The sequence below is a fragment of the Saccopteryx leptura genome, chromosome 1 (genome assembly GCF_036850995.1).
Source record: "Saccopteryx leptura isolate mSacLep1 chromosome 1, mSacLep1_pri_phased_curated, whole genome shotgun sequence".
NCBI classification, from domain to species: domain Eukaryota; kingdom Metazoa; phylum Chordata; class Mammalia; order Chiroptera; family Emballonuridae; genus Saccopteryx; species Saccopteryx leptura.
Window position 1 is genome coordinate 51,197,078 of NC_089503.1, and position 26,974 is coordinate 51,224,051.

The window sequence follows — 26,974 nt, forward strand, 5'->3', positions numbered from 1 at the left end:
TTCCCAGGATTCCCAACAAAAGTCTGGAAGCCTCGGGAAAACGTTCATAACTAACTAAGTGCTGCAACCCGGGGGATGGAGTGCGCTGATTGACGTATGTTCCACCTGTAGAGCTGGGGTATTCAGCCTTTCTTAACCACATGGATCCTCAGATAGAAATGGAACTGTGGCATGGGGGAATAGTAATGTGGGAGAGACACCTGCAGACCCACTGAACACCGCCAGGCACACAACCAGTGCACAGTAACCGTCGCTTGCCTCAAAATACCAGCCTCTCCCCTGGACGTGCAAATGAGAGCTGAAACTAGACTTCTGTTCCTTTGGTCCCATTGTCCACTTCCACCACCTCAAGTGGTCACTATACCTGTGCTTCTCAGCAGAGTCTTGTCTGTTACAATCATGTCTACACCTTTGATTATTTTTGTTTTAAACTACAAAAAAAATTCTATGATGATGTCCCTAGTCCATTCAGTGGCTTCCTGCCATCATCTCTCCTTCTTCAGCTCAGTGTGGAGGCAGATCAATAGCCCTGTGTCTTTAGGGACCCCCTGGGATCCCACCATGACTGGCTCTTCCGGCAGTAGAGAAGCCTGAGCTTTTGGGAATTGAAGCTATCATGACCTTACTCTCTGATATTCCCCTGCTCCCTCTTCAAAGAGAAAGATGGAGAATAACTCCCTGCCCCTCACCCTGCCATGTCTTCTAAGGCCCCTCTGTCACCCCTCTGCACATGCTCAGTACACTCAGCTCACAGTGTTCCTTCTGGCTCACATCCATGGCAACCTGCTTGGCAACCAGGAGTCAGTTGGGCTGAGGCCCTGAGCCCCAACCAGTGAAAGCTGCGGAGGCCGAAGTGGAGGAGGTTAGGGCTGTGTGTAAGTCCCCTTGGGTTCAGACCTGTAGCCTTGGACAGGGGCAGACCCTGACAGGGTCTGATGGGCTGGGGCAGCAGAGTGTGATCTTGGGTGCTGGGTCGCAGCTGTTGCCTCTGAACAGGTTTGTGGAGCCCACGGCCCTGGGGTCTCAGCTGAGCCTGGGGTTAGAGTTAGTCCTATAGATCAGTGGTCCCCAACCTTTTTTGGGCCATGGACCGGTTTAATGTCAGAAAATATTTTCACAAACTGGCCTTTAGGGTGGGACAGATAAATGCACAAAATAAAATTATGTGACTGGTGTAAAAACTGTGGTATTTTAAAATATAATTGTCAAACTTATGAGACAAGCATCAAGAGTGAGTCTTAAATGGATGTAACAGAGGGAATCTGGTCATTTTGTGTGTGTGTGTGTGTGTGTGTGTGTGTGTGTGTGTGTGTGTGTGTATTTTTCTGAAGTTGGAAACGGGGAGGCAGTCAGACAGCCTCCCGTATGCGCCCAGCCAGGATCCACCCAGCATGCCCACCAGGGGGCGATGCTCTGCCCATCTGGGGCGTTGCTCTGCCGCAATCAGAGCCATTCTAGTGCCTGAGGCAGAGGCCACAGAGCCATCCATCCTCAGCGCCCGGGCCAACTTTGCTCCAATGGAGCCTTGGCTGAGGGAAGGGAAGAGAGAGACAGAGAGGAAGGAGAGGGGGAGGGGTGGAGAAGCAGATGGGCGCCTCTCCTGTGTGCCCTGGCCAGGAATCGAACCTGGGACTCCTGCACGCCAGGCCGACGCTCTACCACTGAGCCAACTGGCCAGGGCCTGGTCATTTTTTAAAAATAAAACATCGTTCAGACTTAAATATAAATAAAATGGAAATAGTGTAAGTTATTTATTCTTTCTCTGCGGACGGGTACCAAATGGCCCATGGACCTGTACCGGTCCACGAACTGGGGGTTGGGGACCACTGCTATAGATGACTGGGTTACAAGGGGAGTCTGTGGCTTAGGCTGGGGTCAGTTTGTCATTAGGGCTAGGATTTGTGCAGGGAAGGATGGTCTTACATCCTCAGGAGTTCCTACAACTGAGGAGCAGGAAAGAGGAAAAAACTAACGTATATATTGGGCTACTTGTCTGCCAGGTGCTTCTCATATATTACCTCTTGAGTGATGACTAAAGTGCAGAGGTGAAGTGAGAATACAGCCGCAGGCTGGGAAGGATTTGAAGCTGCTTCCTCCAACATCAGAGCTCTTGCTCTTTCTACCCTTTTCTGAACTGAGGCTCCAGAGGCAGACGGTTCGGGAGGACGCCCTGAGTGCCTGTGGGAGCAAGTGGGGCCCTAGAGAGGCAGCTAACTGCAGAGCTGAGCCCAACCCCAGCCTGGCGCCCTCTGCTGGGCTGCAACTCAGATATAATGGTGGTGCTTGTTCCCAGGTGGTTTCTCTGAAGGCCATGGAACCCTCCACAGAGCCTGGGATGCCTTTGCCCAAATACTGCAGCGTGGCCACAACCCTGGAGGTCCCTGGCTGGGCCCACACTGCTCCTCCCTGGGGCCTCTCCTTCACCTGCCCCTTTGCCCTCCCAGCACCCTGGCTCACCTGGCACTGCCCTCTCACCAGGTACTGGTCTCTGCCCCTCTGGAGGATGTGGTATGTGCCTTTCTTTTTCTTCTCTGCTCTTTGGCTCTAGATAAAGTGCCAGGAGGGAGAGAACTTACTTCCTGGGAAAGCCAAAAGGGTCTTTATTGTGTGGGCTATGATTTGCTTAAGGTATTATGTAACCCTGTCTACACTGTACTGCCAGTGACTCCAAGGGTTGACCTGGCTTTTGTCCCACCTTGTAGCAGAGTGGCAGATATCAGAGTTGGCATGTGAGGGAGAAGGCAGTCATCTCCTGTTATAAAGTTTCTACAGTAGATCGTTTTACCATCAACTATGGATCATGTTCTGGCACCAGGTGAGAAGTTAGGGTTTCTACAACCAACAGTTAAGTGAGGTCTCTGGGTCCCTCCTCAGTGTCCCCGGCTTCTCCTGAGCAGCGCCCTCTGTCCTCAGCTGTCTAAAGAGCACCTGCAAGAGGGGAAGGGCGCCTCCGCCTTGAAGTACCTATGGGCTGTGTGAGCCCTGGGGGTTCCTGCCCATGCTTCTCAGTGCCGTCTGCCCAGGTTAAGGACGTGCCAGCTTGAACAGCCCCCTTTCTTGATTCTCCTGTGTGGGCCATCTCATTCAGAGCCCAAGTTATGCATCCCTGTATCCAGGCTCGCCCACAAAAGCAAGCAGCTTCTTCAGAAACCCAAACCCTGACTCAACAAACCCTCCATCCTTGCCAAATTGGCTGTGTCCGCAAAATTCCCAGCTAGCTTCTCCTTTTTCTGTCCCCACAGTCCCTTACCCAGCAGCTCTGTGCTTCCCCTGCCCGAGCACTTCCCCTCCCATCTGGACCCCCAGTGCCAAGCGTTCTCACACATTGCTCCTTCAGCGTTCGGCATAGCCACCCAAGCCTCCATGCCTCATCCCAAATCCCGCACACCCGCTTAGGATTTACTTTTGTCTTACTCTTCCCTGGTCTGCTCTCTGATCTCAGAACTGGCATTCATTGATATATCAAAGCTATTCACATTTTGATTACCTCGAGACAATTTCCAGTCCTCAAGCAATGCTTCCCTGCACTGTCCTCTCCTGCCCCTGTCCACAGTTTAGCTTCCCCTTACTGGAAGTCATAGATTGGCACTTTTATGTGGAATACTGTTCCACCTAACCTTGTGTGTCATATACACACCACAGTGCCACTCAAGTCTATCTGTGAAATGTGTTCCTTGATGTTTTTAGGTCTTGGTCTTCTCTACTCCCTACTTCCATTTGCTTTTCCCTAGATGTTCATCTTCTCAACCGTGTCTCCACTTTGCTGACCCAGCATGGCTGGGGCCCAGCCGGCCAGGAAGAGTTGGAGACACTGCTGACACATGGGTCCTGGCAAGAAGGGGACCAGATGGCTTTTACTACCGGGCTCAGATAAAGACTGCTCCAGAGGCAAGTCCCATCACCCCACAGCTCCTGCGCACTCCTCTGGGTGGCCCTGCCACACTGAGGCTCCTCAGTTCAGTTTCTTGGATAAGCACAGATCTTCCATGGCCAGACTGTACAGTGAAGATGTCACATCAGTGAGTATGTTACTTTGCTAGGGCTGTGCAAGAAAGTAGCACAAACAGAGCTACTTCAGCAACAGAAATTTATTGTAAGAGTACTTTGCTCAGGAAAATTCGATGTGTGGAATTCTGGGCATCAGCCTGAGGAAAATGGGGACAAACGCGTTTGCCCTGTGCACGTGTGTGTGCCCTTACACCCTGTGCATGTGTGTGTGCCCTTACACACCTGTGCACGTGTGTGTGCCCTTACACACAGAAGCACAGCCCCCGCACCCTGGGAGCCGGCTGGCTTTCTCTTCGGTGATTGCTTACTTTGGGACTTTTTTCTTCTTTTGAGAGTCAGACTTTGTAAATGTGGACCCATGGGAGAAAGACTAAAATAATTCCTTAAAAATACGGGAATTGCCTGACCAGGTGATGGCGCAGTGGATAGAGCGTTGGACTGGGATGCAGAGGACCCAGGTTCAAGACCCCGAGGTCACCAGCTTGAGTGCGGGCTCATCTGGTTTGAGCAAAAAGCTCACCAGCTTGGACCCAAGGTTGCTGGCTCGAGCAAGGGGTTACTTGGTCTGCTGAAGGCCTCCGGTTAAGGCACATATGAGAAAGCAATCAATGAACAACTAAGGTCACGCAACGAAAAACTGATGATTGATGCTTCTCATCTCTCTCCGTTCCTGTCTGTCTGTCCCTGTCTATCCCTCTCTCTGACTCTCTCTCTCTGTCCCTGAAAAAAAAAATATATGGGAATTATAAAATTTCCAATCAAAAGTCATTTTGTCATTCTCAAGTAATTAATATGTGAGTTGAGTGAAATATTAGCAGAGTTTTGCTCAAATATAGGTTCTGTCTAGTGATTCTAGATTTTATTTCTTTTCAAAATGATAATGAGGTCTCAGAAAAGCTTATATTAACACTTTTCATTAGCTTTAGTACTTCTCCCGCTTTCTCTTCAACGCTGGTCCATTGCTTAGCCTGGGTGGTGTGGCGGCGGAGCTGAGGGCTGCCCTCACGCCACAGCCCCTCCGTGCCCACGTGGCCAGGGGATGAAGGCGCCATCGCTGGCTGATGTTGGACACAGGGACAGCAGCTCCCAGGACTGCTGGGAGGAGAGGGAGTGTGCTGGGGAAAGATCAGAGGACCCAGGGGTTGTAGGCCAAAAACAGAGAGCTAAGGAGAAAAGGAAAACAGGAAAAGAAAGAGAATGGGAAGGGAAAGGCAGGAAGTGATAAACTAGAGTTGCCCGTGGCAAGAAGAAGCAGAGGGAAGGGCAACCTCACCACAGTCTGCCTGTCTGTACTACAACAGGCTCTAAGCAGCTCCTATCCCTGTCCCTTCTGTAAGTGGACTTCCATGTTTGTGGTCATGGTATCCCCCTGACTGGTAAGTATTGGCCCTCCATGTTTGTAAGGAAGCCCCTGGGCCTGGTTCTAGGGCATGGTCACAGGGAACTATGGTGCTCCCCACGGTACTTATTCTGCCTGTTTTCTTTCCCACAGCTGGAGAGGCGGGGCGGCTTGCTTGTGGAATTTGAAGCTCCCCTTGTCACAGGCCCAGAGCTGCCAGCCCAGCGGCAGAGTGTGGTCTTAGGAGAAGATGTCATTTGGTTCTCACCCTCTGCAGAATACTCACTGAAACCTGGGGACAAGGTGCTGGCACCTTGGGAGACAGACAGACAGCGATATGGCCCTGCCACTGTCTTAAGCCTGGAGACAGGAGACTCCCAGAGAGGTAAGGGGGCTGCTGGACCTACCTGTCCCCAGGAGGAGCCAGGCTGGTGATCAGGCCAGAGGGAAGAGCAAAGGGAGTCTCTGCAGCTTAGGGATCTTAGAGGCACAAAACAAAACAAAAACTCATACAGCTTCATCCTGGGTGTGGCAGTAGATACACAAATCATATCTTTCAAATTAAAAAATATTTTGCCTTAATTTTTTTAAAAGATTTTATTTATTTATTTATTTTAGAGAAGAGAGAGAGAGAGAGAAGGAAGGAGGAGCAGGAAGCATCAACTCCCTTATGTGCCTGGACCAGATGATGGGGATGCAACATAACCGAATGTCAAAATAACCTGGAGATGTTTTCTCTGAACATATGTACCCTGATTTATCAATGTCACCCAATTAAAATTAATAATTAAAAAAAGCAAATTAAAAAATATTTTTCATCAGGGTTAAAGAGCTTAAAACTACTACGTCTATGTTGGCTAGCTAATCTATGGTGTGGTAGAGTTATTCTGGGGTCACACAGTACTCATGACCTGTTCTCCACCAAGTCTCCCAGAGCCTGGGTCAGTCCCCTTCTACAGGGCCAACCAGTCAGCATCACTGTAATTCAGAGGATGACAGGAGGTTCCCTTCCCTTCCCCTACCTGAGGAGGCATTTGGTTTTGACATGAAAATTGAGACAGGGAGGCACAGGCAGGTGCACCGGACGTGTCATGGTGAATCGAGCAGGTGAGGAGACACATGAGACAGGCAGAGCAGAGGGGCAGCACTGAGGCTTTGCTTTTGGGGATAGGAGACCCTTATCCCATGATACAGAAGAGGCAGTTGTAACAAAATGTCACCATTTTCTGTCATGCAGCATCAAAAGAAGAGATTACTGTTTACTTTTGGAATGGCGAGACAGCTGCTGTGCCTAGAGAAGGAGTCAGGCGGGTGCCCCCTGCTGCCTGGAAGAAGGCTGTGGAGAGGCTGCAGAGGACTTTCACCAGGGAGCAACCCGGTCCCCTCCTCCAGGCCACTTGCTGCTGTCTGCTGGCGCCGGTCACTAGCTGTGTCACCAACAGGCTTCCACTGGGCACCCCGTTCCTGTGCCCTCCCTCCCACCCCCATGCCAGCTGCCGGCTGCTGTACCAGGGCTGCCTTGACTGCTGCCCTCTGGCTGGGCCCACCTGGTGGCCTCTCACCAGGACCTCAGCGGTCACAGACAGAGAACATTGCGAGGTGGAGCTGAAGCCCACGCCTCAGCTTTTGCCCCTAGAGGCTCCTAAAGAGGAGGAAGCAGCAGGGCAGGCTCCCGTCAGTGTTTCTCCCTCCTCCTCCTCCCTTTCTGAAGAAGAGGGTTTGGAGAAGGAGCCGGAGATGGGCCTCCCTCAGAGGCTGATGGTGGACAGCACAGTCAACACAGACCCCATCCTTCTTGAGGCGACTCCAAGGAGGCCGGGTGGCCTCTGCCAGCCCCCGTGGAGGTACTGGAGGAGAAACGGGCCTGAGCCGTATCCTGGGGAGACAGGTATACCTTCTTCTAAGGTAGGTCTCAGGCCCTAGCATCCTTCCCTCCTGTATCTCAGGCATCTCAGCCACATGACCACTACGCTGGGGTTGGAAGTAATACTTAGGAGTGTGGTCATGTTGAAGGGAGTCAGTGATAGGAGGGAAATGGTAGGCTTCCATTTAAGCAGTAAAGCCCAGCAAGAAAGGATGGACTGAGCTTTGTGCAAAGGTTTGCATCCCATTTAACCACTGCCCTTTCTTCACTAGTCTCTTCTGACAGGGCACTGCTATTGTCTGTTTTTACCTGCTTCCCCACCCCCACCCCCACCACCCTCAATGTCCTGAGAAGCACAGACACTACTTTTTAAGCACTGGCCACCAGGACCTACTCTCAGCAGGGACCCGTAATGAGTTACAAGAGGGCACTGCCTTATACTGCTCGTTCTTCTCAGCTCAGCGGGAGCCAGTGTTATTGCTGACCATCTGCGGTCATCCTCAAACTTTTTTTATCTTTTTTTAAAATTTATTTAGAAAATTAAATTTAACAGGGTGATATTGGTCAATAAAAGTACATAGGTTTCAAGTAAACATTTTTATAGCATTTAAACTGTTGATAATGTTGTATGCCCATCACCCAAAGTGAAATCATTTTCTATCACCTTATATTTGTCCCTCTTTACACCCTTCCTTCCACCCCCTTCCCTGTCCCCTGCCCCACATGCCCTTCTCCCTGGTAACCACTTCACTTTTATCTATGTCCATAAATCTCAGTTTATACCCCACCTATACGTGAAATCATATAGTTCTTAGCTTTTTCTGATTTACTTATTTCACTCAGTATAATGTTCTCAAGGTCATTCCATGTTGTGGTAAATGTCACTATGTCATCATTTCTTATGGCTGAGTAGTATTCCATTGTATATATGGACTACATCTTTATCCAAGCCTTTACTGAGGGACATTTTGGTTGTTTCCATGTCTTAGCCACTGTGGATAATGCTGCGATGAACATGAGGGTGCATGTGTCTTTACATACCAATGTTTTTGAGTTTTCGGGGTAGCTATCCAGTAGAGGGATTGCTAGATTATATGGTAGTTCTATTCTTAATTTTTTGAGGAACCACCATATTTCCTTCCACAATGGCTGTATTAGTTTGCATTCCCACCAGAAGTGAATGAGGGTTCCTTTTTCTCCACAGCCTCTCCAACACTTGTTATTACCTGTCTTGTTGATAATAGTCATCCTAACAGGTGTGAGGTGGTAACTCATTGTAGTTTTGATTTGCCTTTCCAGAATAGCTAGTGAAGATGAGCATCTTTTCATATATCTGTTGGCCATTTGTATGTCCTCTTGGGAGAAGTGTCTGTTCAGGTCCTCTCCCCATTTTTTAATTGGATTGTTTGCTTGTTTGTTGCTGAGATTTTGAATTCTTTATAATATATTTTGGATATTAACCTCTTATTAGAGCTGTTGTTTGTGCAAATATCATCTCCCATTTAGTTGGCTTCCTATTTGTTTTGTTGTCAGTTTATTTGCTGTGAAGAAACTTTTTAGTTTGATATAGTCCCACTTATTTACTTTTGCCATTACTTCTCTTGCCTTTAGGGTCAAAGTCATAAATTGTTGTCTATGACCAAGGTCCATGAGTTTGGTACCTATGTTTTTTTCTATGTAATTTACTGTTTCAGATTTATATTTAGGTATTTAATCCATTTTGAATTAACTTTTATGCAGGAGGACCACTGTAGTCAAGTTTCATTCTTTTGCATGTGGCTTTCCAATTCTCCCAGCATCATTTATTGAAGAGGCTTTCTTTTCTCCATTGTGTGTCTTTGGCTCCTTTGTCAAAGATTATTTGTCTGTATATATGTGATTTTATTTCTGGGCTCTCAATTCTGTTCCATTGGTCTGTATGTCTGTTTTTCTGCCAATACCATGCTGTTTTTGTTTGTTTGTTTGTATTTTTCTGAAGCTGGAAACGGGGAGGCAGTCAGACAGACTCCCGCATGCGCCCGACGGAGGTCCACCCGGCACGCCCACCAGGGGCGATGCTCTGCCCATCTGGGGCGTCGCTCCGTTGCAACCAGAGCCATTCCAGCACCTGAGGCAGAGGCCACAGAGCCATCCCCAGTGCCTGGGCCAACTCTGCTCCAATGGAGCCTTGGCTGCGGGAGGGGAAGAGAGAGACAGAGAGGAAGGAGAAGGGGAGGGGTTGAGAAACAGATGGGTGCTTCTCCTGTGTGCACTGGCCGGGAATCGAACCCGGGACTCCTGCACGCCAGGCCGACGCTCTACCACAGAGCCAACCAGCCAGGGCCATTACCATGCTGTTTTGATGACTGTGGCTCTGTAGTATAATTTGAAGTCAGGTAGTGTGATATCTCTAACTTCATTCTTTTTCCTCAGGATTGCTTTGGTTATTTGGATTTCTTTATGGTTCTATACAAACCTGGTGATTTTTTTGCCCTATTTCTTTTTAAATGACATTGGGATTTTGATGGGTAATATGGCCATTTTAAATATGTTGATTCTTCCAATCATGAACATGGAATATTTTTCCATTTCATTGTGTCTTTTTCAATTTCTTTCTTTTTTTTTTTTTTTTTTTTTTTTTTTCATTTTTCTGAAGCTGGAAACAGGGAGAGACAGTCTGACAGACTCCCGCATGCGCCCGACCGGGATCCACCCGGCACGCCCACCATGGGGCGATGCTCTGCCCACCAGGGGCAATGCTCTGCCCATCCTGGGGGTCGCCGTGTTGCGACCAGAGCCACTCTAGCGCCTGAGGCAGAGGCCACAGAGCCATCTTAGCGGCCCGGCCATTTTTGCTCCAATGGAGCCTTGGCTGCGGGAGGGGAAGAGAGAGACAGAGAGGAAAGCGCGGCGGAGGGGTGGAGAAGCAAATGGGCGCTTCTCCTGTGTGCCCTGGCCGGGTATCGAACCCGGGTCCTCCACACGCTAGGCCGACGCTCTACCGCTGAGCCAACCAGCCAGGGCCAATTTCTTTCAATAATGCTTTGTACTTATTGGTATATAGGTCCTTCACATCCTTTGTTTAGTCCTAGATATTTTGTTGTTGTTATTGCAATTGTAAAAAAAAAAAGGTTTTGTTGTTTTTGTTTTTTGTTCATTTTCTAAAGTTTTATTGTTGACATATAGGAAAGCAGTAGACTTTTTATATTAATTTTCTATCTTGTGGCTTTACTGTATTGGTTTATTGTTTCTACTAGTTTTTTGGTGGAGTCTTTGGGGTTTTCTAGATACAGGATCATGTCATCTGCAAAAAGTAATACCTTTACTTCTTTCCTGATAGGATGCCTTTTATTTCTTTCCCTTGCCTGACTGCTCTGGCTAAAACTTCCAGAACTATGTTGAATAAGAGTAGAAAGAATGGGCAGCCTTGTCTTGTTCTTGATTCTAGAGGAAAAGCCTTCATTGTTTTTACCATTTAACCTAATATTAGCTGATGGTTTGTCATATAGGATCTTTATTATGTTGAGGTACTTTCCTTCTATTCTGATTTTATTGAATGTTTTAAACATAAAGGGATGTTGTATCTTATCAAACAGCTTTTCTGTATCTATTGATAGGATCATATGATTTTTGTTCTTTGTTGTGTCGATGTGGTGTAGTTTGTTGATTGATTTACATATGTTGAACCATCCTTGTGCTCCTGGAATGAACTCCACTTGATTGTGATATATTATGATTTTTTAATGTGTTGTTGAATTAAATTTACTAGTATTTGTTTAGGATTTTTGCATCTGTATTCATTAGAGAAATTGGTCTGTAGTTTTCTATTTTTTTGTGTTGTCCTTGCCAGGTTTTGGTATGAAACTTATGTTGGTCTCATAAAATGTGTTAGAGAGTATTACTTCTTCTATTTTTTGGAAGATTCTGAGAAGGATAGTTACCAAATCTTCTTTGCATGTTTGGTAGAATTCACTAGTATCGTCATTGGTCCTGGGCTTTTGTTTTGGGGGAGGTTTTTGATAGTTGTTTCTATTTCCTCCCTGCGTATAGGTCTATTTAGGTTTTCCACTTCTTCGTGACTCAGTCTAGGAAGATTGTATAGTTCTAGAAATTTATCCATTTCCTCTAGATTGTTGAATTTGGTGGCATATAAATTTCATAGTTTCTACTATGATCCTTTTAATATTTATGATGTCTGTGGTAATTTTTCCTCTTTCATTTTTGGATTTCTTTATATGAGTCCTTTCTCTTTTTTCCCTCAGTCTAGCCAAGCGTTTGTCAATTTTATTGATCTTTTCAAAGAACTAGCTCTATGTTGTATTAATTTTCTCTATAATTCTTTGTTCTCTATTTTATTTAGTTCTGCTATGATTTTTACTGTTTCCTTTCTTGTGCCGTCTTTGGGTTGCCTCTGTTCTTCTTTTTCTAGTTTCTTTTTTTTTTTAATTTTTTTGTATTTTTCCAAAGCTGGAAACGGGGAGGCAGTCAGACAGACTCCCGCATACGCCCGACCGGGATCCACCTGGCATGCCCACCAGGGGGCGATGCTCTGCCCATCTGGGGCGTTGCTCTGCTGCAACCAGAGTCATTCTAGCACCTGAGGCAGAGGCCATGGAGCCATCCTCAGCGCCCAGGCCAACTTTTCACCAATGGAGCCTTGGCTGCAGGAGGGGAAGAGAGAGACAGAGAGGAAGGAGAGGGGGAGGGGTTGAGAAGCAGATGGGCGCTTCTCCTGTGTGCCCTGGCCAGGAATCGAACCCAGGACTCCTGCATGCCAGGCCGACGCTCTACCACTGAGCCAACCGGCCAGGGCCTCTAGTTTCTTAAGATGTGATGTTCGGTTGTTTACTTGGGATCTCTTGTTTCTTGAGATAAGCCTGTAATAATATAAATGTCCCTCTTATTACTGCCTTTGCTACATCCCAGAAATTCTGATTTGTATTGTCATTTTTATTTGTCTGTATATATCTTTTGACCTCTGCTTTTATTTCCTTTGACCCAGTCATTTTTTAGAAGTATGTCGTTTAATTTCCACATTTTTGTGGGCTTCTTTACTTCCTTTGAAGTAAAGAATTGTAATTTCAAAGCCTTACAGTCAGAAAATATGCTTGGTATAATTTCAATCTTCCTTAATTTGTTGATGTTCATTTTGTGGCCCAACAAATAGTCTATTCTTGAGAATGTTCCATGGATACTGGAGAAGAATATATAACCTGGTGTTTGGGGCTGAAATGTCCTGTAAATGTCTATTATGTCCATTGGTCTAGTGTGTCATTTAAGGGTGATATTTCTTTATTGATTTTTCTGTTTAGACAATCTAGCTTAAGCCATTAATGATGTGTTGAGATCTCCAAGTATGATTGTGTTTTTGTCTGCTTCTACTTTTAGATAAGTTAGTAGATGTTATATATTTTGGTTCTCCCTGGTTCAGTGCATATATATATTAAGTGCATGTATATGTTTTCTTGATACAATATTCCCTTTATCATTATGAAACATTCATTTTTGTCTCTGGCTACCTTTTTTGTCTTGAAGTCAGCATTGTTAGGTATGAGTATGGCTACACCTGCTTTTCTTTGGTTATTATTTGCTTAGAGAATCATCTTCCAACCTTTCACTTTTATTCTACTTTTGTCCTTGTAGCTTAGATGTGTCTCTTGAAGGCAGCACATGGTTAGGTTTTGCTTTTTGATCCAATCTGCTACTCTGTGCCTATTTATTGGTGAGCTCAGTACATTTACATTTAGGATAATTATTAACACTTAAGGATTTCCTATAGCCATTTTATATTTTGTTTTCTGGTAGCTCTGTGTCTCATTTGGTTCTTCTCTTTTGTGTTTCAGTTGTTTTTATCTGGTAGTTTTCCATACTTCTTTCCCTTGTTTCTTCTTTTTTTAAACTTTGTGTTTCAATAGTGGTAACCTAATGGTAACCACCCTTTTCCATGGGTGGTTACCATTAGGTTATTAAGAGAAAAATTATCATATGTATAAGAGTCCTTTGTCTTTTGAGGGCTTCTGCACTCCATCCTCCTTTGCTACTGCAAATCTTTATCCTCTCCCCTTTTACGTTATTGTTGTCACAGATTATCCTTGTTTCTATTGTGACATTGTTGGAGCTTTTCCTTGTAGTTTTTTACTTGTTTTTTTCTTTGTGTCTGACTGAATAACACCCTTAAGTATTTCCTGCAGTGGAGGTTTTCTGGTGATAAATTCCCTCAGCTTCTGTATATCTGCAGTTTTTTTCTCCTTCATATTTGAAGGATAACTTTGATGGATATAATATTCTTGGCAGGTAATTCCTCTCTGTCAGTACTTTGAATGTTTGGGTCCACTCTTTTCTGGCTTGTAGAGTTTCTGCTGAGAAGTCTGATGAGAACCTAATTGGCCTTCCTTTATAGGTTATGTTCTTCTTTTCCTTAGCTGCCTTGAGGATTCATCGTTTTTTTGTTTTGTTTGTTTTTGTGTCAGAGACAGAGAGAGACAGAGAAAGGAACAGATAGGGACAGACAGACAGGAAGGGAGAGAGATGAGAAACATCATTTCTTTATCATGGCACCTTAGATGTTCATTGATTGCTTTCTCATATATGCCTTAACTGGGAGGGCTACAGCAGAGCGAGTGACCCCTTGCTCAAGCCAGCAACCCTTGGCTCAAGATAGTGACCTTTAGGCTCAAGTCAGCAACCATGGGGTCATGTCTATGATTCCATGCTCAAGCCAGCAACCCCGCACTCAAGCTGTTAAGCCCAAGCCAGGTATGCCTGAGCTTATGCTGGCAACATCAGGTTTCAAATCTGGGTCCTTTGCATCCTAGTCCAACGCTCTGTCCATTGTGCCACTACCTGGTAGGCTGTCATTGATTTTTGAAAATTTTATTATGATATGCCTTGGAGTAGGTCTGTTTGCTTCTTGGATTCGAGGCTCTTTTTCCATAGTCTTGGGAATTTCTCATCCATTATTTGTTTGAATAGGCTCTGCATTCCCTTCTCCCTCTCTTCTTCTTCTGATATACTCATTATTCTTATATTGCTCTTTTTGATGCAGTCAGACACTTATTGTAGAGCTCTATCACTTTTTTTAAATTCATAACTCTCTCTTCTTCTCTCTATAGCATCACTAATTGCCTGTCTTTGATGTCACTGATTCTCTTCTCTATTTGGCCTATTAGCTAAACTTGCAACCTCATTTTTCAGGTCATGTAATGAATTTTTCATTTCTGTTTGTTTTTTTCTTAAAGTTTCAGTCTCCTTGGTGAAGTACTCACTTTGTTCATTGATTTTTTTAGCTCATTAAATTGCCTATCAGTGTTTTCTTGCTCCTCATTGAATATCTTCAGAACTTAAATTTTGAATTTTCTATCATTTAACTCCAAGTTTTCCATGTGTTGGAGATTGCTTTCTGGATATTCTTCAATTTTTTTCTGAACTACTTGTCTATCTTGTGTAGTCATGGTATTTTATTTCTTCTTTCTTGATAGTTTGAGAGTGGTATTGTTAAGAACTCTAAAAAAAAAAAAAAGCCAAAAAAAGAAAAATAAATATTGAAAAAATAAAATGAAAAATATTTTTAAAATTTTAAATAATTACATGTTGAAAAGAAAAACCACCAAGTGTGAAAACTAAAAACATCAAAAACAAACAAAACACCCATAAAAATAATACAAATATAAAAATTAAATTCTAAAGAGAAAAAAAGGAAAAAATAAAAAATGAAAAAAAAATTGTTTTGAGAGGTTATTGTTTTTTCCATTAGGTGTCACTGCATTACAAGTTTTAGTTCTGTGAAATTCCTGGGCTGACTCTCACTGAGATGTTGCTGTCACAGTGATGTGGGCAGGGTTGCAGTCACATTGGTTGGTGGGGCATGTTTTGAGGGCTTTATGGCTTTAGCAATGGCAATTTCAGGCCTCCGGCTGCTCCTCCCCACATCTCAGCAGACTGGGGGACCAGATGTGAAGCACCTAAGGGGAGAGAGTGTCTCTGGAGTTAGGTGTGGGGTCTTTCTCCCCCACTCTATACCTGCGAGATGAGAGGCAGGATCTGGGAGGCTGGTTTTCTCTGTCTCTGTGCTGAGTGTGGGCTGCAGACTGAATGCAGCAACAATGGCGGCAACAAGGGTGTTCTGCTATTGCTTTGGTTTAGTATCTCCATCCCTGCCCCTCAATCTCTGCTCCTCCTGGCAGCAGGAGACCCAGTCACTCCAGGCTTCTCTCTCCATATCCTGGCAGACAAAACCCAGACTACCTGAACTTCCTGCCTCCTTGTAGTCCTGGCTGAGGAAAAAAAAAACAAAACATCTCTCTGGAGCCTACTGCAAGTGTGTTTTATCTTCCACCCCCCTTTTCAAGCCTTCCCACCCTTAGTCAATTGGGTGTGCAGACATTTCAGGCATGCCTGCAAGCCCAGCTGGGGTTCCTTTGCTGCATTATAATTGTTCAATTTGTTGAAATTTCAAGGGGTGAGGTCAGTATCTCTCATACCGCCATTACTCTGACGTCATCTCAATATTTTTCATAGCATTCTGTAGATTGGTTCTAAACCTGATTAAGCCCCTGGCCCTCAGCGAACACTGATTTTTTTCTTCACTGCTTGGTCACCTTGTCCTACATTCAATCCCTATCCCCATCATATTTCAACAAATCCACTAAACAGTTTTATTTCCAAAATAAATAATAACTGGCTACATAAAGAGAAATATAGTATCTTTGGGTACTTGGCCTGGCTGTCCATTATGCACTGGGTCATTTGTTGCTCCAGGCAAAGGTAATTTTTGGAGATGAACCGTGAGAATCAGTGGACTCATCTCTTTCCTGGTCCCAACTCTGCAACCCAAACTGTGGAGGATATGCCTGAGATAGGGTGTGGAGAAAGGGGCCACCCCCAGCCCTCATCACAGATGGGGTACTACATGCCACAACTAACTAGTGATGATGATGCACAAACCTGTGTGTATCCACAGCTGGAAACAACAGCCAATACCAGAGCTTTTCTCTCTCCCCTCAAGATTTCATATTCTTTAAAAGAAATGTGCTGTCTCCTAGCTGTGCTTGGTAGCCCTCAAGTACTGACGCTTAACAGTCAGTCTCAGGCTCTGCCACTCAGCAGTCTTGAATGGGTCCCTCTGTCCTCCACCCTTTTTGTTACGTTCAGTTACAGGCAGTGAGGGTGCTGTTTGATCTTGAAGTAGCGATCTGGAGAGACTAGACTGTTGGTGGTCAGCAGTCATGTAGCTCTTCTCCCTTGATTATGATGTAACAGGATTCAAACCTTATTTCTAAAAGTCAGAGGGGATGAATTTCTTTTAAAGTATTCCTTTTATTTTTAGATATTGCCCTATTCTACTGTGATCTTTGGTATAGTTGTGCTGAAGTCATCAAGACTAATCCCATCAAAGTTGTGGCATATTAAACATACCTCCTTGAATTTTGGTTTTAGGAAAAAAGATGTTGCAACATCCAGAAAGAAGAGAAGGGCAATAAACACCAGAGAACCAGCTATAGCAGTGTGAGTACCAACCAGCTTGTCCTGGAAGCAAGCAGCATGAAGCCACTACAGATCCTGTCCAAGCATGCTGGACACGGACAACTGAATCAGGGCATAACTGCGACACGCCAGAGACCAGGATGCCTTAGGCTAGAAGCCCCGAGGACCTAGGTAAAGCAGAATGGCTGGGGACTTTTTTTCTTTTTTTAAAGAGACAGAGAGAGAGTCAGAGAGAGGGATAGACAGGGGCAGACAGACAGGAACAGAGAGAGAAGAGAAGCATCAATCATTAGTTTTTCATTGCGCGTTGCAACACCTTAGTTGTTCATTGATTGCTTTCTCATATGTGCCTTGACCACGAGCCTTCAGCAGACTGAGTGAACCCTTGTTGGAGCCAGCGACCTTGGGTTCAAGCTGGTGGGCTTTTGCTCAAACCAGGTGAGCCTGCGCTCAAGCTGGCGACCTCGAGGTCTCGAACCGGGTCCTCTGCATCCCAGTCTGAGGCTCTATCCACTGCGCCACCGCCTGGTCAGGCTGCCTTTTTTTTTTATCATGTTTTTTTTTTTAAGACAATTGATTTTCAATGTGATTTTGTATCAGTTTCAGGTGTACAGCATAGTGATTAAACAACTATATAATTACATAATTTATCAAGTGATTCCCCTGATAATTCTAATACTCACCTGACACCATACATAGTTATTACTGACTGTATTTCTTATGCTGGACTTTATATCCCCATGACTATTTTGTAACTATCTTTACTCCTGAATCCCTTGAGAAGGGGCTTCTTAAGGACCCCTTCCATGGTTTTTTTTTACCTTTTGGGGTCATGCCCCCTTTGAAAATAAAACCCATGGCTCTTCTTCCCAGAAAAATGCACCCCCCCACACACAATTTTGCACAGTTTCAAAACGCTTAAAAAACTCAGAAAGGCCATCATAAACTTTTGAGGGGTACAAGGATACCCATTTAAATGACCATCTATTTGGTGATGGGCATGGGTCTGCTGTACTAGGCCCTACGTCCATGGGAGTCTGTTCCTCATTAGGAATGCTCTACTCAAAACTTTGTTTTTGTCATTTAAATGCTGGCATTTTTTTCCTGAGGAAAGTCTTGTTATGTTCAAAGTGAGATGAACAACCAGGCACTAAACTGAGAGATGCAGCAAAACTGTTGGTGTGGGAGCTTAAAAGTTAAGGACACATCGATGACTTTTTAAAATCAGTGATTTTTTTTTTCAGAGAGAGAGAGAGAGAGAGAGTCAGAGAGAGGGACAGATAGGGACAGACAGACAGGAATGAAGAGAGATGAGAAGCATCAATCATCAGTTTTTCGTTGCGACACCTTAGTTGTTCACTGATTGCTTTCTCATATGTGCCCTGACTGTGGGCCTTCAGCAGACTGAGTAACCCCTTGCTCGAGCCAGTGACCTTGGGTCCAAGCTGGTGAGCTTTGCTCAAACTAGATGAGTTCGTGCCCAAGCTGGTGACCTCGGGGTCTCAAACCTGGGTCCTCCGCATCCCAGTCCGACGCTCTATCCACTGCACCACCGCCTCGTCAGGCTAAAATCAGTGACTTTTGATCCTAAAATTACAGCCAGCATAAGACTCTCAGGATTTTCTCTTTTATAGTAAGCTAAAGAGAACAGATACCTGAGCAAGTTACAAAGTGGCAGGCAAAGCCTTCCCAGGAGGAGGGAGAGAGCAGGCCACAGTGAGAGTCGAATAAGCAGCAGCATCTTCAGTCCATGAAGAATTCCCTGCAGAAGGGCGGCAGGAAGGGCCTTGTTGTGAGAGGCTCAGGAGTGCTGACCCCTGACCAGGACCCCTTACTGGCAAGATCAGCCTGGATGCGCTCCACAGAAGTTACAGTTCGCGGTCAGCCTGCTTTGGGCAAACGAGTCCACAGCCTCTCTGCCACCTTTTCGTAAAGCCTACAGATGTACATGAATGATATTTTGTTGCTCTTACAATACAAATAAGAAGGAATTTTCTTTATTTCCAAATCTCTCCTTTTATTATCATAATTAGCCTTTACTTGGAAAGCAAGCAGTAAAAAACTATTCAGACAGCATTGTTATTGCTTTCAGGCAAAAAAAGGTGAGAGGACTTCTTCACTTACAAGTTAAAATAGGTGCTGAAAGAGACATGCTCCAGGTCCCAGTAAGGCTGACCTTCACAGTCAGCCTCAAAGGCAGAATTAATGTATAAATATTAAGAGAATCATATATTGACTTTATTCTCCTTGCTACTTAGAAAAAGGTAATGTGATCAAAGGTAATGTGATGGTCAACATCACACGGGGAAAACCAAGTCCACACTTTGTCCTGAATCAACTGCCACCACTTGAGTCTTCTTGGTTAAGTCATTTGTACCTACAGTGACAGAATAGGTCCCTGGATATACTTCTATGTAGAGGTCCTTAGAGATGTTCTCAGCCTGGAAGGAAAGCAGATATTATCAGGTTAGAGACTTTATATCCCAGTGCCCAGGGCACCTCCCCCAGGCTGTCTGTGTGCCAGAGGCCAGGTGGAACGAAGCATTAGTGTGGGAGATGGAGGTCCTATTTTCACATCTCAGCCACACAGTAGGACTGGACTATCCTTTAGGTAAGTCTTAGCATCTCCTTATGCTTGTTTCCTTATTTCTAAGACTGTGATAATACCTGCCACACTTGTGAGAACACTCTGTAAATGCTCAAGCATTATAGACACGTGAAAGGTAATACAAGAAGCACTCTAGCTGGATTAGAAAGATAAGAATTAGGGGCCCTGGCTGGTTGGCTCAGCAGTAGAGCATCAGTGCGGTGTGTGGAAGTCCTGGGTTCAATTACTGGTCAGGGCACACAGGAAAGGCGACCATCTGCTTCTCCTCCTCTCCCCCTTCTCTGCCTCACTCTCTTCCCCTCCGGCAGCCATGGTTCGATTGGTTTGAGCGCATTGGCCCCAGGTGCTGAGGATGGCTCTGTGGAGCCTCAGTCTCAGGAGCTAAAAATTGCTTGGTTGCAAACGGCCCCAAATGGGCAGAGCATTGAGCCCAGACGGGGTTGCCAGGTGGATTCTGGTTGGGGTACATGTGGGAGTCTGTCTCTGTATCTCCCCAATTCTCACCTAAAAAAAAAAAAAGAATTAGGCGGTGGGAAAGGCTTAGGACATTGTCTGGGGGATCAAAAGCAGACAGTGGCAATTGTTATCACAGATGAGCAGTAATGGCAAGGCACCTTGGAATGCGAATCATTCCTTTTCACTGTGCTTTGCAAAATTCATTAAGAGGATGAAACATTTCTCCTAAAGCTGTGAATACTATGAGTAGATTCCATTCTGTCATGTAGCAAGGCAGCTGGCTGGCAAAGCCCTCCCTCAGTGGACTGGTCCTCCTACAGCACAAACACTGGAAGCTGGAGTAAATGAAGAGATTTATGCTTAGAGCATAACAGACCTCCAACGATAACTTCACACATGGCAGGGAAGTGGGTCACTGCAGGTGTGCAGACAGAGGAGCGCTTAGTTCAGATGGCAAAAGAGCCAAGTCACAAACCAGAGAAGAGCCTGTCATTAAGAGCCAAAGCTCTTATTCCACAGCTGTGACACTACTCATGCTTACGCAGTGCTCAGGAGCCACAAGCAGTTGTCACTTCTGCCACCACACCTGAGGGGAGAAACAAAACCACTGGCTGGCAAATTCCACTAGAAGGATGAATGAGAATATTTATACTGTTGTGAAACTTTCTCCCTCTTCATCTGATAGATATATTTGAAGCCAATTTTTTTCCACAGCTGCTTTATGTTGTATCCTTTCATATTATATATCCCAGTTAATACAAAACCAGAGGTCTAGTATCGTTTAACTGATGTGAATGTATGTGACATGCCACAACTGTTTATTGGTCATCAACTATGTAAACAAAAGTAGGTTTCAGAAAATGCAGCTGCGTCAGGATTTCAGAAAGCCAAGGACGCTTCATGCGTCTGAATAAAAGGAATCCTGGGGGGTGAGACTGGCACTTATACCGCCAACGCTGTGAACACCTGGAAGTTTAGCATCACCAAAATCCGGCAAGTGGTGGAGGCATCTAAGCCTAACCACTTATATTTGTACTAGAAGCAAAATATTCTTAGTTGTTACTACTCTAGTATAGTCTGAATCTTGGCTAGCACATGGTATACACACAAGAAATAAATTATTGCAGCAACTTGCTGAAGTTCCTTTCCTCAGAAATCCAGCTTTTCCAAGTTCCAAAAGATTTCCTGAATTTATAAACAAATGAATATTTTATCCTAAAAATGAGAAACTCATCCCCCCCTTTATTTTTTTACAGAGAAACATTAGTGGAAAATGGGAATAAATTCCTTCAAAATGTTTTGGAACCCGATCTAACCAAATGTATGGTTCAGAATTTCAGCAATGGTATTCACTTTGTAAGCACAAGGATCAGACCCCTCCTGCTGCTTGAACAGATGGTGGAATTCCAGCAGGACCCAGCGCCAGCCCAGCTGAGCTGTAGGAACTGAGATGTGAATACTTCGCATTCTTTCCAACCACAATTATGAGTTCAGGCACAGAGCATCCCTCAGCCTTCAAGTGAAGGAAAGATACTGAGAAAACAGGACTTCACACTCAACCACAATGTTGTACACTGTCCACAAGTATAAAAACATCCCAACACAAAAATACTACATATCCAGTACAGTGATCCCTATAATAACCAGGTCAACTGGTTCATGAAATTGCAGTGGTGATGAAGCCCAGTGCAGGGCCACCGGGAGCTCTGTCCTCATGGGCTGGGATGCCAGAGCGTGCTCTGTGGCTGGATAGATGCAGCCAAACCCAAGGGATGCTTCTTCTCTCTGAAGAGACAAGTAGAAACATTGTGCCCAAACTCAGGCTTCTGGATTATAAAGAGAAATTTTCTCTTTATTAGGAACTAACAATTGTTATGTCAATTTTTTCTATACTGTCATCTAAATCATTAAAACTGTTAGTGAAGTTGTGAGATATTTTTAGTCAGATGATTACCATAATTACTTTTTTTCCTTCATGGGCTTTGAATTCAGATAAACCTGAGTTTGAATCTTATGTCTTTTATTTATTGAGAGGGACAGATTATTTCTCTAAGCCTTGCTTTTCTATTCCATAATATGGGAATACTGGATTGCAGGGCAGACTTAGAGTGTAGAAGTGACTAAGACTTAATAGGCCCTCAGAAAACGGAATTGTCTACTGTGACTGTCCCAGAAGTAGGGGCACTAGAGGGGAACAGGGTGAACTGATAAAGTCAATTTCCCTTAGAGGCACCAACTTACATTTTACAGGAAAGAATGGGAGGGATAGGAATGACCCTTGCCCAAATGTAAGCCCCTTAGCCTTAGGCCAAAAAAGGAAAGCCAAGGTTCAGGCTCTGGTATCACTCCTCATATCCCAGGCGAGGGAAACAAGAAGGACTTCCAGCGTGCATCCAGACTTCACTGTGTACCTGTGGCCATGTTTCCATCATTCCCCTAAACCCACAGGTCAGAGAAGTAGGAAATTCAACTTGTGGATTAGATTCTGTTTAAGGTTGCTATCTTTGAGTACAACTCGTTGAGTTTAAAAACAAAAACAAAACCACATACTGTTCTCAAAAAACAACAAAGGATTTATATTGAATCAGTTCATCAAGTCTACGGCCATACCACCCTGAACGTGCCCGATCTCGTCTGAATCAGTTCATCAAGTAAAATCTGTCTTCCCCAGAATGACATCTTACCTTTTGCGATGGCATGGATGGACCTGAAGAATATTATGCTAAGTGAAATAATCCAGGCAGAGAAAGAGAAATATCATATGATCTCACTTATATGTGGAATCTAATGAACACAGTGAACTGAAGAATGGAATAGAGGCAGAGGCGGGGACGCAGGGTCATGGGGAGCATAGGGACAGCTGTCAGAGGGAAGGGGGATGAGGGGACAGGATCAGAGGTGAAGAGATCAGCCAAATTATATATACAGAACATACAGATACAGATAATAGAACAGCAAATCCCAGAGGGAAGGGAGGAAGGGAATTGGGGATAGGGGGTAAAGGGCATGTAATGGGGGACACGTGGGAGGGGGGTGAGGGTATTATATTGATTGGGACACTTGAATCCATGTTAACGCAATAAATTTAAATTAATAAAAAAAATCTCTTTAAAAATGTTAAAAGGTTGCCTGACCAGGTGGTGAGTGGTGGCGCAGCGAATAGAGCGTCGGACTGGGACACGGAGGACCCAGGTTTGAGACCCCGAGGTCACCAGCTTGAGCGCGGGCTCATCTGGTTTGAGCAAAACTCACCAGCTTGGACCCAAGGTCGCTGGCTTGAGCAAGGGGTTACTTAGTCTGCTGAAGGCCCACGGTCAAGGCACATATGAGAAAGCAATCAATGAACAACTAAGGTGTCGCAAGGAAAAACTAATGATTGATGCTTCTCATCTTTCTCCTTTCCTGTCTGTCCCTGTCTATCCCTCTCTCTGACTCGGTCTCTGTAAAAAAAAAAAAAAAAGTTAAAAGGTCAAATTAAAACATTAAATCATTATGCTATTAATCATGAAAAAACCAAACAGGTAAGTTTGTACTGAGAGGCCTGTAGTTGCTACTTTCTTTAGGAAAAGTATTTTGTTATAAGAGACCCCCTCCTGGCATTTTCTTTTTAAAAATTATCAAAGACATGATAGGTATCACTAGCTTAGAGGAAAATACATGATTACGAAAAAAATCTCTTTCCTATCCCTAGATGTAGAACAGGATATTTGAAGCTCTTTAAGCCTGACCTAGAATGGCTCAGGATTGCAGCTTCAATGGAAGATCCTACAGTGGCATCAATCTTATATTTTGGACAAACTCCTATTTCCAGTTCACAGCTGTAAGTTCTCCGAGACTGGGGGTTGGTCCATTTCCGTTGAGCACTGTCATGCTGAGTCACACAGGGACCTGATCATACAGATCCCGCATGAGCTCCCCAACACAGGGTCTCGCATCTTGGGAGGCTGAGCACACAGCACAGGGCAAGTGAGGACACATACCTGACCATTTCCTAGGTCTGAGCACAGGTGCAGCTGTGACTTCCCTCTGTGATAACGATAGACGTGGGTTGCCCCTCCTTTCTCTGGCATAGATGAATAATATTTCTGGAGAAGTAATGTGAAAGATGTTGGGTAATCAAATAGTCTGGTGAATTTTTCAAAAAACTGTTACTTGGGCAAAATATGATTAAGAACAGAGACAAAAGAGCAAAGATAAAACTACCTGCCCGCTTAACAGGACTCTGGAGTCACCTAACGAATCTTAGACCAGGTAAAGTGACTGCGGAGGAGGAAACTGCATCTGGCATTACTTTGCTGCCATGTGCTGCCACCTGCTGCCTTTGTAGGGCAAGAACTCTGGCCAACTAAAGCTGGGCAGGAACACGCTTTTTGCCAAGTTAACTAATTTTCATATCTGCGCTCCCATGTAAAATACACGTGCCTTTCACCTCCTCTCATGACAAGTTCTGATGAACAGTTCCATGTTTATTGTCTAAGTCTCAGACAAGGACAAGGGAAAAGAAGGCTGCACCTCCTTGAGATCTGGAAACACACCAGGAAATACAACATAAACCCAATAGCTTGTAGCCAGTCTCCCTTGGGGTGGAGGGTGGGGGGTGTGTGTGTGTGTGAGAGGGTGAGGTCTCCAATTTAAGAATAACCCAAAGGATCAGAAAGCAGTTACATTTTTGTCTACTTCCTTCCTCCAACTAGAAGTTAAACTTAGGTTTGCCCTTGATTATGACTAATGATGAGGACATCACAAGCCTGCTTGTTTTGAACACAGTGTAGGGACAGTGTTGCAAGGCATAAGGACAAAAGAATGAGTAGCTGGGGAAAGCACTTCAAGACATGGATCTAATGCTGTATCTTAGGGGCTGGTTTAGAATTGTGATGGCAAATTCAGAATATTGTTCTTAATTCTATCTCAGAAAGCCAAGGGTTCTGAAGCTCCATTCCATGAAGGAGACTTAAACTGAAAACCAAAACGAAGAACACCAATTTGCTAAACCTCAAACCAAAGACAAATATTATTCCTTTTACTGAGCCATGAACCAAAGTTTAAGTTGATCACTTTACAGTAGAGCCCAAGTTATGAATTTTTCTAAAACCACTTAACAGAATAAGAACATAAAAATATTCTCTTAACTATATAGCTCATTGGTTAGAATCCTGTTCTTGGGAGTCACAGGGATTTTACAAAAGATATAGAAAGATTACAGATTTTTTGAAATCTTAATATATGCAATTGAAAAGTGGACAGAAACTAGGTCTTCTCTTCCTTCTCCCTTACAGAACACATAAGAAACATAAAAAATTAAGGCTGGAAGACACCCAGCGTCTGCTGTAATTCTTAGAAGACAAAGAGTACCTTCCATGAAGGTGATTTTCTTGAATGTTGGCTGCCCTGCCTTCAACATTCCCTTGAAGTACTTAAAGATGACCTTGGTATATAGTTTTGCGAAGAGAGTCTTTAAAACCTTCGTTCACCCATTTCAATAAATGGTACCAAACATAAGTCCTCCATGCTACAGATTATGATAATTTTCTGATGTTCATCTCTCAGTGGAAACCAAAGAAACAGACTGTAAAGGCTGGAAAAGATTTCAGAGAACATTTTTTTTCAACAAGGAAGGTAAAGGTGAGGGAGATTAATTGGCCTAAGCCTAAGACATTACAGTAAGTGCCAGAACATGGGTCTGGTTTCTGAGAGGCGGCTCTTGACATGAAGCCACACTACTTCCCATGAGGGTGTTGCATCTATTCCACAGAACCACCTTTGTGGCCATCAGACAATATGGACCCATAGGGACAAACTTAAAAACTACAATCCCAGAGACTTGAAATAGGTTAAATTCTAAATGTTTTCATTAGGATTTTGTTTCAGTACATTTTGAGAGAGGCTCAGTTCCAGTTTAGAAGGACGCTACTGTTTTTTTTTTAAACTGCATATCAGTTCAAAGTTTTAAAAACTCCAACTATTTGGACTTGTTTTGGAATTCAGCAAATAAGCTTTAACCCTCCCCACCCCACACACTCGTCTGAAAACAATAGTGAGGGCATAGACCTTTACTGACATGTTCACTGCTGTATCCTCAATAACATCTACTGAATCAGGCATTCAATAAATATTTATTGAATGAACTCAAACTTGGATTTACTGCCTGGTTTAAATCCTTGAGTGATTACAATCCACCCACAAAGACAGGCCAGGGTGAACTGGTAGTCTCCAGATTCTACCTAAATTCCACCAAGATCCACTCTGTGATCCATCACCAGGCAGATCAGGGGCATGGCTTCAGCTTACACCAACTTACCCCACACTGACTTGAAGTATAGTCCATGAATTCAGCCATTGTTCTGAAGGAAGCACTGAGGGTCGGGCGACTTTCTTCTCTCTATTTGAATAAATGGCAAGTCACGGGTGAGATCTGGTATTCTCTACTGGAGAATGAAGTCATTTGGGGAATAGCTTCCTTTTTACTTTCCGAAAGGCTCTGAAAGTTAAGTCAGTAAGAAGGATCTTACTGAGAATTCCAACTCTAAAAGGAATACATTGACATACAATTTACCCAGGACAATGACTGGTGTGCGGGCTTTCCTCTAACATCAAATGGTAGTATGTAAGATTTTTTTAAAAGAAGTAACCAACCAGGGCCGAGCACTAGCAATATCCTAAAGCTACCCAATAATGATGTCAAATGTCAAGAGTTTTCAAAGGTCTTTTTCGTTGACTGTCCCGACACTTCACAGCTTCCGTGTGGTTCGTGCCCTGGCCCCCGGAAGGCCACCGAGCGAATAAATGGGCTGGTCCCCTAATACAGGGGCCCTCACCTCTCCTGGGAGAAGGTGCTGGGGGGAATTGGCCCCGACGCCGCTCTGGGGAAGCTCCACAGAATGCCAGTCTACCGCCCTCCTCTTAGCCCGCTCCAGCACTTCTTGACCCAGCCTAGCCGAGCGCTGGAGGGAACGCCGGTCCACCCCGTTCAACGCCGCGGCCGCCAAGCAGTTCTCCATGTCTACCTAAGCGGGCACAGACACACAGCCGAGGACCGGCCAGCCCACCCCGCGACCCTGCTTCAGCTCCGGGGCGGAGGCCGGGCCTCAACCTCCCTAGCGACCAGTGCCTATGGCCCCGCCCCCAACGCGCTACCCAGCGGACGCCGGGTCAGGGGCGACTCGGGGAGCTCTGACCGGTTCTACTTCCGTCTCCCCCAGCGCTCGATTGGGGCCTTCACCCCGCCCATCTCTCAAGG

The 26,974-nt window shown here is 44.7% G+C and overlaps 2 protein-coding genes across 3 annotated transcripts; one reads left to right on the plus strand and one right to left on the minus strand.

The window, feature by feature from the left end:
* Positions 1-921: 921 nt before the first annotated feature.
* On the plus strand, positions 922-21,088 carry C1H11orf16 (chromosome 1 C11orf16 homolog). Its single transcript, XM_066366149.1, has 7 exons — positions 922-996; positions 2,294-2,478; positions 3,732-3,888; positions 5,501-5,732; positions 6,585-7,252; positions 16,626-16,844; positions 20,994-21,088. Exons 2-6 carry the CDS (start codon positions 2,312-2,314, stop codon positions 16,842-16,844), a joined length of 1,443 nt encoding a protein of 480 aa, XP_066222246.1. The 5' UTR covers positions 922-996; positions 2,294-2,311; the 3' UTR covers positions 20,994-21,088.
* On the minus strand, positions 18,642-26,974 carry AKIP1 (A-kinase interacting protein 1). 2 transcript variants are annotated; one of them, XM_066366140.1, is made up of 4 exons: positions 26,553-26,973; positions 26,036-26,116; positions 23,718-23,822; positions 18,642-19,114 (listed from the first exon to the last, which is right to left on the minus strand). In XM_066366140.1, the coding sequence occupies exons 1-4, from the start codon at positions 26,733-26,735 to the stop codon at positions 18,971-18,973; spliced, it is 513 nt and encodes a 170-aa protein (XP_066222237.1). In that variant the 5' UTR covers positions 26,736-26,973; the 3' UTR covers positions 18,642-18,970. The 2 variants fall into 2 exon arrangements, with proteins under 2 accessions (XP_066222237.1, XP_066222229.1); XM_066366132.1 differs by lacking the exon at positions 18,642-19,114 and adding an exon at positions 21,266-21,522 and having other exon boundaries at positions 26,553-26,974.

Coding starts and splice junctions, on each gene's coding strand:
- C1H11orf16 (XM_066366149.1), top strand. CDS start 2,312: ATGGAACCCTCCACAGAGCCTGGGATGCCTTTGCCCAAATACTGCAGC. Junction 3,889..5,500: donor AGATAAAGACTGCTCCAGAG/GCAAGTCCCATC, acceptor TCTTTCCCACAG/CTGGAGAGGCGGGGCGGCTT. Junction 7,253..16,625: donor CAGGTATACCTTCTTCTAAG/GTAGGTCTCAGG, acceptor TTTTGGTTTTAG/GAAAAAAGATGTTGCAACAT.
- AKIP1 (XM_066366132.1), bottom strand. CDS start 26,735: ATGGAGAACTGCTTGGCGGCCGCGGCGTTGAACGGGGTGGACCGGCGT. Junction 23,823..26,035: donor ATACTTCAAGTCAGTGTGGG/GTAAGTTGGTGT, acceptor TTACTTCTCCAG/AAATATTATTCATCTATGCC. Junction 21,523..23,717: donor CAGACCTAGGAAATGGTCAG/GTATGTGTCCTC, acceptor TTGTCTCTTCAG/AGAGAAGAAGCATCCCTTGG.